The 13,423-nt window shown below is 34.6% G+C and overlaps 1 protein-coding gene and 1 long non-coding RNA gene across 2 annotated transcripts; one reads left to right on the plus strand and one right to left on the minus strand.

Moving 5' to 3' along the window:
• Positions 1-2,072: 2,072 nt before the first annotated feature.
• On the minus strand, positions 2,073-6,578 carry LOC136036302 (segmentation protein even-skipped-like). The gene is made up of 3 exons (XM_065718453.1): positions 6,442-6,578; positions 4,655-4,857; positions 2,073-3,356 (listed from the first exon to the last, which is right to left on the minus strand). The coding sequence occupies exons 1-3, from the start codon at positions 6,512-6,514 to the stop codon at positions 2,982-2,984; spliced, it is 651 nt and encodes a 216-aa protein (XP_065574525.1). The 5' UTR covers positions 6,515-6,578; the 3' UTR covers positions 2,073-2,981.
• On the plus strand, positions 5,901-9,910 carry LOC136036303 (uncharacterized). Its single transcript, XR_010619688.1, has 2 exons — positions 5,901-6,042; positions 9,676-9,910. It is a non-coding gene; the product is annotated as an uncharacterized LOC136036303 (long non-coding RNA).
• The last annotated feature ends 3,513 nt before the right edge of the window (positions 9,911-13,423 follow it).

Raw genomic sequence — 13,423 nt, forward strand, 5'->3', positions numbered from 1 at the left:
CAAAAAATAACATTGAAGCTGAAGATCAGATACTTTAGACAACAACTGACTTCACTTTGGTCCCTCCTATATTTTCTATCTCTATGATGTGAAGGCATCTTGCCACAAAATTGTACGATTACTTAAGATCCAGTAAAATCACTCAACAAACAGAGGAGCCTCTGCACTGAAACAAATCCAAAACACTTGTGGCCTACTCAATGCTGAATTAAGGCATGCACAAATAGGCTATTAGTAACGTTTCTGGAAACATTAAGCAAATTTATCTGGCATTGTAATAGTATATCTTAGTTCCATAGTGAGCTAGTTATGAGCAAGTATTGCGCATTTGTGCTCAAATGTGCTACTCTGGTTTGTGACTCATCCGACGATAGTAAACATAATTTTCGTGTGTTTCTTCATAAAATGAAACTATTTTTTTTTTTCGGCATTTATATACGTATTTAGTAAAGCAAAATTAAGCTTATGATCTGGCTGGCCAAGCAAATTTAACTTTTTAGCATTGTACAATTTGGCATTGTACAGTAATTATAAAGAAATCAAAGGAAAGAGAGCAGAATAGGGAAAACCCATGGAAAAAATGTGTGTTGCCTCATTGTTGGCTGCCTGCCAATAGATTTTGACCCTTAATAAGGAAAATATAATTTCTAATTTGTGACTGAGTGACCCCTTTGTAGTTTTTCACAAAAAATTATTTCTATATGATGTGGGTGGAGTAAAAAAAAAGTCAAATTCTTCATAGTAATGGAATGGTAAGTAAATAACGGTCCTTGTCAATAACAAAAGTATAAGAGCCTAACAATTGATAAGACTCAAACGAATAATTAGCTTTTTCTTTTGATCCTAAATATGTATTTGTTTATTACTAATAAGTGCATTTATTAGTACACAAGAGAGTTCGTATAATTATAGAAAACTCAAGGAAAACAACTTAATAAGGGGCAATTTCGGTAAAAATATGCCGTCAACTTTTGCCTGCATTGCAAGGGTACCCATGAGCTGATATATGAAGCCATTATAATCAGAAATGTTTCCCCCGAACGGAATGGCAGGAATTTCTGTATTTTCCCCCTGAACGGATACGTTTTTTTGTGTTTTATTATCCTTTTTTCCAGGAGTGATTGTGTTTATCTAGTTGTCACTTCGATAAAGATTAAATTTTTTACAGTTATGAAGTATAAAGGTGTCAAAAATGTTTTTTTTTTGCTATTCAAAATTAAATCACAAATATTGAATTAAATTTTTTAATTTGATTTTCATTATCTTAGTTTTAATGTTTTATTTTGAACAAACTACTTTGATAACGGCTTACTTTTAATAAACACTGAGTCTAATGGCATTAAGCAATTTGGCGTTTGATAACCAAGTTCAAAACTATCGATATTGTTAAAAAATATCCTCCCAACGCTTCGGCATTGCTCAACAGAACTGAATGCTGGGAGCTTTATGTTTTGCTTAGCTGTAAATTTTTTCCCATATAGATTAGCATTCATTGTTACATCATGTCGTGAATACCCTACTTTGAAATCAAGGCTTCCTCACTACAAAAAATAAGTTTCGCGCGGTATTAATAGAGGGAACAAAAACTTTCTCAACTGTTTGAATAGATGGCATTGTATTAATTGAAAATAAAATCGTTGGAGTTGTCTTTCTTCCTTTATTACCAAATCACTCTAATATAAAATATGTTACCAGTAATGAATATATAGGCCACATAGCCTTTTGGAAACACAGACGTTTAACTGAGTACATAAACACAATATTCTGTTATTTTTAGGTATATAAATTGGTGTGTAGAAAATAAGAGTTAATGTAACTATACCTAATGCGGTAATAACTAGGTTAGTGTAATCTGTTGATAGTCTTAATGTATAGAGTTAAAAATAGATACAGGTTTTCATCCAATCTCTGGTGTTTTTCTGTCATCGTTACTACATACTATGACATTTTGCTAATTAATGCAGTTTGAGTTGAGATTTACAATATTCCAAAGTAGAAACACCAAAGTGCAATCTTGTATTCTTTAATTCGTTTACTCCCTGCAACTAAAGCAAAACCTGGAAAACGTCGTATTTAAAGTAGCAAACATTTATTTCACATAATTATCACTTTATAAAAATATGTCTCCATTAAATTTAGAAGCACAAAAATCTACAATTATCACTGTCTATTTATCACATTACGAGAAATATCTCGCTTTAAAGTAGCTTAAGGGCAAATCATAAGACACAATATGACAATAGAAGGGAGGAATGAGGCCCACCAGACTGTTCATGGTGGTTGAAATACTTCGGAATACCTTTAAGAATACTTAGAGCACATGCTTATGTGCCCACTTATATCAGAAATCAGAGGTATGAAATGGTCTAAGTAGGATCAAAGACCTCTGAATGTGAGGAGCTGGAAAGGATTCGCTTTGCTGGTACACAGTCACCAAAACACAATAAAAAAAATATACAACGCACTTAAGAATTACAACAGGACTGAACTATGGCAAGCCTAGAACAATTAAAAGGTAGGAAGAACAGGAAGAATAAAAATAACTCCCTGAGGACCAGCCATATAACGCGTCTGTTCGAACGAAAAATTGTTGATGACCTCTGACTTTAAGAAAATATTAGTTTTTATTCTATTTTTGTATAAACCTATGTTTAAAAGAAAATTTAAACGTTACAAATTAGATGCATTAATTTAGAGAAAATACATCAGGGCTCAGAAAAAAGTACATGACAGGACTATTAAATTTCTTAAAGTAAATCTTTTGAATTGCTTTCTGTAAAAATAAAAGAAAAAAGAAACGTGGTTAGTGTAGTTGTTCTCCAATTTATATTGCATCTTTTCTTCAAATAGGTTGAAATTATTGCAACAGAGTGCGTGACAGACTCTTATGATGAACACATGCATAGCAGTAGAAGGATTGTGACTCATGACTGCACAAACATTGTCTTTCATGGAAGGGGACACTCAGTCAAGACTGTTTTTTAAAAAGGCCTAAATAACTTCGATTCACATTTAGGACTTGATGGTTCACTCCTAGGTGATGGTGTCCTTTCACAACACGTCGTTGAAGATAACGATGAAAGTGGAGATAACGAACCAATTGAAGAGGGGGCAGCCTGGAAGTGAGGTATGTAATGAGGCATAAATGGTTCAGGTTCAACATGGACATACGGCTGATAGGTTGCAACTGCATATGGATATGGTGCCAATGCGTGAAAATATGATTGCTGCATCGCTAGTTGCATTTCTCTTTGGCGAACGGTCTGTATGGCCAGATAAGCAGCAAAATTGGCATCAGCAACAGATATAGGCATTTGAATGCGTTTTTGTTTCATTCGACGATTTTGGAACCAAATCTGTAAAAGAAGATACATTTAGAAATAACATTCATTGCCAAAACACAACGATGCAAGGCATGGGCTGAATTAATTATACTCTGTAGTGCTCAGACATATAGACAAGATGGGCTTTGGGCTTATATCTCCATCAAAATATTGATATTTTTCCGATATTTATTATAATTTCTTATATTTCAATATAATTTGATTTTTTGCGTAGTTCCTGAGCAGCTCCCCCTTCCTTCCCAATAGAAAAAAAAAAACTACGTTTAAGTGTCTGATTGTATTAACCATGGATCATTTCATAAGAACAAAATTGTTAGTTATTATTGATTATTTTTCTTGACGTTAGAAAGTTGAAGCTCAGAAACAAAAATAAAAAAGAAAGAGGAACTCTTATAATTATGTCACCTTTAATGCTATATATCTATACAAAGATACAAAGTAAGTTATACCATGCCAACAACACATATTTTATACAGATAAGAAAAAACATCAAGACGAGAAATTTATAGATGACGTTCTAGTCTTCAACCGAAGAAAAACAAATGTAAATGAAAACAAGAAAAAAAGACCTAAATGACCGCAAAAACCCGCAACTTTTTCTGTCATAATCGTTCACTGCAGGAGGGCCGGTGGGACCCCCAAGATTTTTCTGGAACCCTCATTCCTTCTTTTGTTCCTTTTTTAGTATAAATTTGTCAATTATTGGCACTTTTGTCGCATTGAGCCCCCCAAGATTTTCATCATTAGCACCCTTCTCAAATTGGGCCTCCCCCAACATTTTGCTCTAGATCCACCCCTGGTTAACAGTTAAAAGATGAGAATTTTCTCGAGATTTGAAACTTATTTCTTTTATTTGCTGGCTAGTAAGGTTCTCCAAACTTTTCTGTTTTGTAAGGATTTCGTCCAAACACCTATAATGAAAATTAACAATGTCTTATGCCAAAGACATAAAAAGTAGCAGATCAGACTTAATAGAAATTTGGGTATGAATACCCGTTGACGTCGAACCGAAAATTAAAATTTGTAGCAGAATTCTCTTATGATTTGAGGAAATATTATAAGAAAAGAGTGAATATAGCATTTTTAATAGGATTTCGGTTTTCCCTAGGTATTCCGCAGATTCTGTAGCTTCTTTTTTTGTCCGTAGACAGTCATCAAATTCCGTAGATCCACGAAAAAATCTGTAGAAGTAAAAACATACGGACAAATTAAAATAAAAAATTAATACAAAATTTGCATTAATACAAATTAAAATATTTAATATATTTGGTGCAGTATTTTTTCTGTAAAATGAGATTTAAAAAAATCACCTTAATAGTGGACTCAGGTATTCCGATTTCACTTGAAAGCTCAAGTCTACGTGTCCTTGAAATGTATGGGTCCTGTGCATATTCCTTTTCCAGTTTTTCAACTTGAGACTTGCTGAATGCTGTCCGACTACGTCTTGCAGCATCATTTTCTTGGTAGCGTGAGCGAGGAACTCCGTTTAAGTGACCAGGTGGTAACATTCCATCTAAAAAAAAACAAAGTAAGAAAAGAATAAAAATCCCCCAATGCCATTGCTGGAGCATAGGCGTCGAATCGACGTATCAGTTGCGGGTTTTTTGTTACAAGGACAATTAGCAAGCCTGTCGTCCATAATTGCTACGATCCCTGGCTCTCCTATTCCAAATTAGAGCATTAATACGATTTGCTACAACCGAGTAAAACATGAATAGCCTACATATTTGGATATTGGTACAGGTCAAAGGGAGTGAGTTTAGACCTTGCCTTTTCCCAAATCGACTGTTAAACGCTTCTTCCTACGATCTCTTGGATTTTCATATGAAATCCCTATTTATTGCACTTTCTCGAATGTATGCTCACTGAAATGTCGCTCATCAAAATAAATTAACACATATCCTAAGTAGCTGGGGCATCCATCCTCAATTTTAGACAAGATGTCTTCAGCTGAAGGGGGCGGAGTGGGGGAAAACTTGGGATTGGAGGGAGCAGTTGGCCCCGAACCTATAGCAAATTACAACCCTGGTTTCAGAGCATATCATTTACGGGCTATAGGGCATATAATAACAAATACGTGTATTTACAAGCAAAGCTTTTCAATTTTTCTTGGTGGGGAGAGAGCGCCAAAGAAATTGTGGAGGAGTCGTTTTTTCATGTCCTCATTTAGACAACTAAAAACTTAAACAGCATCAAAGCCTATTTCTAAGTATGGTTGCGAAATGAAATACAAAAAAAGACTTTGCTAAAAAGTAAGCTTTTCCTAACAGCTGAAGAAATCAGCAGGCCTAGGCCTATATTTTGTTCAGTTTCAAGTTAGTCTCAGCTTAAACCCTTTGCAGCTCAAATTAAGAGTAAAACAAATTTATTTTTATAGCCTATTCCACAGGAGTCAATTCAAGGAAATGTAGGAGGGGTGGGGGGTTCAAATCCGGTTAGGGGGCAATTTCGTTGCTTTTTTTCAAATGATCTTTTGAAAATCTTCAAATCTTTCAAAATCTTTTTTTTCAAATGAAATACCAAGACAAGTAATACAAAGGCATTTTTCAGCGTAAATAGGACCAATAGATGGGTTTTTCAAAATCTAGAAGGAGGGGGCTTCAAAACTCCAGTGGTAGCAATTCCCCCTCCAATTGCCGTGTCTGGCCAACTTTCAACAGAATGAGAACTAATTTCAGCTGTCCACTCTCGGCTTACGGTAAAATAGGCTTCTATACTATATTAAGTCACATAGGCCTAGGCAAATTATTTATTTTTGAACATTTGAAAAGTGCAAATCTAATAGTATCTAGTGGTTGTTTGCTACCGTATTAATGGAAGTTTTGAGCAAGGTAATTTCAACCTTAGAAATAATCTTATGGTGCAAATTGGGCCCAGAAAATTCGGGGAATCAAATGATATTTTTGTTGCTATTGCAGCTCGTTCAGAAGAGAAATCTTGCGCCAGATTTTCTTATTATAGTGTTCGATTCAGAATATAAAAAAGGTTGCTACCCCCCTTGCATTGCCAATGTGCCCGATCGAGCCACAAAACAACCGTCATTCTTATGCATAATAAATTATCCTAGCTTAATCTACAATAGCCATAGTTTCCTTACCTATCTTTTCTATTGGAATGGCTTTTATGTCCTTATTAGAAAAATCAACTGGGGTTTCTTGCACACAAGACATGATACTTTTTTAACTTTTCTCTCTTAAAAACCAAGAATCAATGACAATAATCACAAAATAGCAGTCGTTAATATACGCCCCGAAGGGCTACTTCTTCCTTTCAGCTGATTGGCCACAAGTTGCGGAGCATTTGCTCTTCCCCGCCTACTGCGGTAGTAGAAAAGTTGAAAGAAGTCGGCGTGTGATGAATATTCATTGAAGTCTTAAAAGCTATTATTTCTTGGTATGGGTGTCAACTTATCGAATCGACTGATTTAGTAAGTCAAAATTTGCAAAGGATCTAATTCTAGCCTAAACCTAATAAATGATTGAAAGAATCAGAATGCTTATGGACCTTGAGATAATTAGAAATTATGCTACACAGAAAAAATTAAGTTAAGTATGAGGTAAAACCCATGCGATATAACATTTTTGGGCAGCAGTGTAGTTTAAGTCCTACTCTGAACTAATAAATAATTAACAAATTACTGTAATAAATAATTACAAAATTATTAAAATATATAATTACAAAATTCTTACATTATTAAATTCTCGAAATTTTCTATTCATTTGGACAGAAGAGATCGCCTCCAGTTTAATTGCATCCCAGCCAGGGTCGTAGCCAGGGTGGGTAGTAATAAATACAGGTAGTGAAATGCACGCAAATTTTTCCGTTTTTCCAAGTTTATTTTTGTAGCCCCCTTCCACCTCCCAAACAAAATGTTGGATACGATCCTATTCCCAGCCCCCTCCTCTTATTCTGTGGATTCACCACTGGCCATGTCTAAAGAGGAATACAGTTAAATTGGAGGCGACTCCGAAAATCTCATAAATAGGAAATTTTGGGTGTAATGCTGTAGTAAATTTGTTATTAAAACCTTTTTGTTCGTTGTGACCATCATCGTATTTTTAAACAGTTATGAATTAAAGTATTTCTCCTTTTCTTGGTTTAGAAGTATGTAATGTCTCTGCGAATTAAAGAACTAGACTTTAAAGAACGCTTTTTTTCTTGTATTTTCACTGAAAATACCCTTTTTGGTATTTTCATTAGGAAAAGTAGAAGATAAACATATGGGGAGGGGGATGGTTCAGTACATTGACCTTCTAGATACCTTTAGACATTAAAAGACCCTAAGTGTTTTTTTTTATTTATTTGTCTAGTTCAGGTGAGGTGGGGTTCAAGCCTAAAAGCCAAACCATACATCTGCGTGTTTGCATGGCCCCTGGATTTGTCCATTAGACTTGTATATCGGAGTGGCACTATAACTGTTAAGTCATTTACTGAAATGTTTTGAAAGTTCCGTATAGTTACAGGACAACCAAGAAAAAAAAGGATTCTTTATTCCCGAGGATGTTTTATCACATCACGAATCTCAGAATTGGAAGAGATGATTATGAGTAAATTACCATTGCCAAATTTACTTAAAAAAAATATTGTTGAAAAAGTGTAAGTTAGCTAAAAGACTAAAACTAGGGGTTGCATATTTTTGTCCATGGGAATGGTTGATTTTATGGTTGTCATAGCAACTGAAATAGTTATTATTGAGTTTCATGCACTAGTTGCAAAAAGAATATTCACAAAAGTATGACTATGAAATTATTCATTATCAGGTACTAACCCAAGAGTTTTTTCATAAGGGAGGGCGACAAATAAAAAAAACGAGAAGGGTTAAAAATAATAATAAAAAAATACAACTTGAATAAGAAGCGCCCACAGATTCAAGAATATTTAGAACTTAAAGGGGGAGGACAGTCGAGCCAACAGTGTTGAAAAATATTTAGAAAAGTCTCATTGGAACAGAAACTGTAAGTTCTAGTGACTACAAAGTGCTGGTTTCAGTCATTTGGTCCCACAAAAAACAAATGTTGCACCTAAGAGGACAAAATTACTACCCATCAAAGTTTTGGGATAGCTACTCAATTTGAATCCAGGGTCAGGTCTAGGGAAAAGGCAACCCAAACGGCGTCCCCGGGAGGGGGGGGGGGTAAACAAGCTTTATTTTGAATTGTAATATTCTTAGGCAAAAATTGTAACATTTACATTATTGACGGTGCAGCAGGGGGTGGCAAAGTCTGCGTTTGCCCTCCTTGAAAAAAGCTAACTCTTTCTCTGTTTGAAAGTACCCGCATCCTTTGGATGAACACTTTCAGTTTCGAAGGACATATATACAGGATATTGAAAGATTCAGTCTCTAGACACATAATTATGTCAATATAAAATGAATGGTAATAACAAAACTTTTTTTTTAATAACACGTTTGAATGAGTAGGTACATTTGAGAATTCATTGATTTATGTAAGGTTTTGTATACTTTTACACCAGCTTTTACGGGGAAGGAAGGGGATTCAGTAGGTTATTCTATGGCAAGGAGTGTAAAAAGTGAATTTGATTGCTAAAGTCCGTAGAGGTCGTTCATGCAAACGTGAAGAAGGTTGCGTTTTACCCGCTAGCTCCCCTTCAGTTTTAGAATTAGCGTTAGGAATGTTTTCAGAATAAACGTCAAGGATGGGTGACTTATATAGGACAGAGCGTCATTTGTACTTTACTGAAAACAATTTTCGCCTCGAGCAATGTGTTTTTTGCCATTATTTCAACAAAAAAAGGAAGATGATCACCATAATATTCAAAGTAACTTAAAAGGACTAATGAAAGTGGACTGACTGTTTAATACACAATAATGTTGGTTCCTCAGAATCTCAGATATTCTGGATTTATTAACGTTATGAAGGAGAAAATATATAACATATATTTGCATTTCAGTAAATCGCAAATGACGCTCTGACCTTTCGAAGGCTTGTGGGGAGTTAACCGTGCTGCTAGTTGTAATAATTTGTGTCCATTCTAAGTTTGATTTGATTACCAAAGTAAATTTTGTTGCGTTATAGGTCTCATTTATTCGTTGAAACTGATTTCTGTTCTTTTAAGATTGAATTATTATTTGATTTGATTTCTGCTTGTTTTGGGTTTAGGTTTAATTTTGTGTTAAAGATTTCTTTTTTTCGAAAAAAGTTTTTTAAATTTATTTCTATTCATTTTTAATTTATGTTGCCTTTCTAATTAGATAATAAAAGTAATATTTGTAAAGCTTTTTTGCTTGACTGCTGAATACTTAAGACTTTTGCTTGCTGTTTACATTTTGGACTAAGTTTTGCAACAAATTTTAATGATGTTTTTACTATAGAACTTAAGATGGATATTTGGAAGGGTGAATATTATTCAAACAAATGGAGTGGAAATCTGCATAACTTTGGGCCTTCTTCAATGCGGTGCAGAAGCCACCTTGACCCCCATCAGGTTACAGCCTTGAATATAGACGAATATTCATTGACCGTTTAATTATAAGTCTTATTGAGTAATATTTTACTTTAAATTATTGTTTGTTTAAATAAACATATTTTGAAGTCATATAATGAAAAGAGCTCCAATTTCTTGTTTAAAATAAAAATGGGACGTCAAGAATCAATACAACTGGATTTGCTTCCGATTGGGGTTCATTTGATTGTAAAACTTTAAATAAAGTATCTTCGTGGCCTTAAGAAGATACACATAAGGAAGAGACTATTTCACACTAAGAATCAATGCAAATACAATTTTCATAGGTGAAAGGTTCATTAACAATACCCTCCCCCACTCCTTTGTTCCTGGGGGGAAAGGGCTGTAAGTTGCACTGTTTGCCCATTGTTCACATATAGTAGGCTATTTGTTATTGGGAAATATACTTAACCTTTTTTTCGTTGGGAGAAATTTTTTGCTGGGGGATTTCTACGGGGGGAATTTCCATGAGAAGGAAAGTTTTTGGGGGAAATATTCCAGGGAAAATTTATACGAGGAGGGAGAGGGAAGGGAATTTTTTTTAGCATGATTTCAAAATCACTCAGAAATTAAAGTAAAAAAAAATAATTGGAATTGAGGAGCAGCATTAAAACTTGAAACGAGTAGAAATTACTATATATATATATATATATATATATAAGGGGGTTGCCCCCTTCTCAATACCTCAGTCTTTATGCTAATGTTTGACTTTTTGTTCCAATTATTTAAGGATGACTCCTGATACACCAAGACCGTTTAATTAGAATAATAAGCTTTTTTATAAAATCACAAACATTTTAGCGTAAAGTGCGAGGTACTGAGGAGATGGCAACTCCCTCATATACGTAACAACAACCAAAATACAAATCTGAGAAAATTGCAGTTTAAACAGTTCGAGGTAACAAACTGTAAGTAAGGAGCGACCTGGCTCAATAGCAACCGAAACTCTAAAAACGGTTTAAGAAAAAGGACTTTGATACCAATAAATATATCAAAAGAATTGACTTTTTATGCTGATATAAAATATGTAAATTTAATTAAGTTTAGTCTTACCCATTACGAGCCTGAGAAAATTTTCCCGATTTTCCAAAAAAGGGTGAAAAACACCCTAAAAGTCAAGTGATCTTTATGAAAATCACACACCATCAGATTCAGAGTATCAGAGAACCCTATTGTAGAGGTTTCAAGCTCCTATCCGCAAAAATGTGGAATTTCGTATTTTTTTGCCTGAAGAAACATCACGGATGTGTGTTTATTTGTTGTTTTATTTTGTTTGTTTTTACCCAGGGATGATCGTATCAATCCTGTGGTCCTAGAATATCAGAATAGGGCTCATTTGAGCGAAAATTAAAGGTTCTAGTTCCCTTCTTAAGTGACCAAAAAAATTGGATGTCAACTAAGCCACCTCCCCCGCCACTTTTCCCAAAACTGTGCGATCAAAATTTTGAGAAAGCCATTTTGTTCATCAGATTTGAAAGGCTCAATAACTATGCCTTTGGGTATAACATGACCTCCTCCCCCACAGCCCCATGGGAAAGATCTTCAAGTTATAAAATGTGCCCCTTGTCTACGAATAGTATTTATTATTGGGATGCATGCATACATTTTCGGGTGAGAGGGACAAGTTTTTTTGCTGAGGGCTTTTCCATGGGGGAATTTTTCATGGAGAGGGAAGTTTCCACGGAGTGAACTTGTCAGGGGAAATTATAAACTGCAGGAATTTGCCAAAATTCTTATACAACATTATTTTTATATGTCTTGCTTTCTCTTTCCCGTCTCAATTTTATGCATGGAGAGGTTAAGAGTAATTGTCCGGGGTAATTTTTCACCGGGATTGTTTTCATGGGATATTTCCGTGGTGAGGGGGCTTCTCGGTAGAGGTGGGGTCGGATTTCATGGTATTATTTAAAAAACGATCAGAAATTGAATAAAAAAACAAGTTTTTTCTACCGAAAGTAGGAGCGACATTAAGACTTAAAACGAGCAGAAATTATTCTGTATATTAAAGGGACTGTCCCCTCCTCAACACCCTGTTTTTTAAGCTAAAGTTTGACTCTTTCTCACAGCTCTATTTTTTAAAATAATAAAAAAAAATTGGAGGGGAAAGTCCCTTTCATATACGGATATTTCGGTTTTAAATTTTAATCTCGCTCTTAACTTTCGGGAAAGCGTCGGATGTTGCCCCCAACCACGCATTGCACCCCGGCCGAGGGCAGAAATTTTAATCTGCGAAAGTTTGCTTTTTTTTTTTTTTTTCTTAACTTTCAGTAGAAAAAACTTCTATTTTTATTTAATTCTTTAAGAAAGACTGCTGAAACACAAAAGCCATTGAATTTGAATGAGATGTACTTCCTTAAGAAACGCTAAGACTTCAGCGTAAAGACCAAGGGTTGTTTTCAACCCTTGAGAATGTTTCAAGGACCAAGGAATGTTTTCACTTCGTTTCAAGTTTTTATGGTGCTTCTTACTTTCAACTGACCAAATTTGTTTTTTCATTGTTTTTTTTTTAATTTAATCACACACCGGACGACCACTCAAAACCACTATATGTTATTTAGAAATCGACCAGTTTTGGAAAATTGGCGTTAAACATTGCGAGATAACATATAAAAAGTAAATATTGTGTTTCGAACAGGGTTAAAAAGTAAAGGAGATATCTACAGGGTTTTTGCGATTTCAAATAAACATAGATGGAAATATAACTGGAGACTCAGTATTCAGAGAATGTGTTTTGATTTTGAACGACCGAGGAGCACAGTGACAAATTTGGAGAATGAGATAACATTTCGGAGGGGCAATGGTAAACTCTTAAACCGAATTATCCGTTTTTCAGTAAATACTCATATATCGTTTTGTGAAATAGCAGAGAAATGAAATTGCAGGCTAAGACAGGAACCCTCTCTCTGAAAATTGATCCTCGCTCTGCAACAGTTTGAATTTGTATTCGAATGATACATTGACAAACCATACAGCCACTTTATTTCGACTGTACAAATGTATTTTTTTCAAAGCTAATTTTTTAAGCATTTAATGACAGCCTTTAAAAGTTACTAAGTCTCAATTTGTTCCAGTCAAGTATTCATAGCAAGATTTCCATTTTCACGATTTTGCAATTATTTTATTAGAGTGGCGGCTTCTGGAAATTAGCTTCATTTTTCGAAAGAAGCTTTTGTTAGGATGTCCAATTGCGGTTGTTCTTAGGGTACACTTAGTGACTTTTAATGCCCATAATACCGTTACGCCAAATTCAGTAGCCCCTTTTCCCACACTTCAAGTTAGTTTATAACTCAGTTGACAGGGCTGGTTTTTTCAAGACCAATTAGACAACAACAAGAGAATAAAAGTGAGTTGTGTCAGCGAAACACAATTTTTATGCATGCAATTGCTGAATCATAATCTACTTTTATGAATGAATTCAATATCGTGGATGCAGTCAGGAAAAAGGGGAAGGAGTATTTCTCCTCCAAAGCTTACAAATAAAGAATTCTAAGAAAATCAAAAAAGAGAAAATAAAAGGTAAACTAATCAAGGATATTCAAAGGGGGGTGGAATGGGTATGTATTTATTTATGTATTTCCAAAAAAGCCGTAATGCCATAGGAGAAAAACAAAACATAA

The sequence above is a fragment of the Artemia franciscana genome, chromosome 15 (assembly GCF_032884065.1).
Source record: "Artemia franciscana chromosome 15, ASM3288406v1, whole genome shotgun sequence".
Classification (NCBI taxonomy): domain Eukaryota; kingdom Metazoa; phylum Arthropoda; class Branchiopoda; order Anostraca; family Artemiidae; genus Artemia; species Artemia franciscana.

Bases quoted from the DNA above. Each gene is read 5' to 3' on its own strand.
- LOC136036302 (XM_065718453.1), bottom strand. From the start codon at position 6,514: ATGTCTTGTGTGCAAGAAACCCCAGTTGATTTTTCTAATAAGGACATA. The intron at 4,858-6,441 runs GTAAGGAAACTA...GTTTTTTTTTAG, and splicing joins CATTCCAATAGAAAAGATAG to ATGGAATGTTACCACCTGGT. The intron at 3,357-4,654 runs GTGATTTTTTTA...CTTCTTTTACAG, and splicing joins TACCTGAGTCCACTATTAAG to ATTTGGTTCCAAAATCGTCG.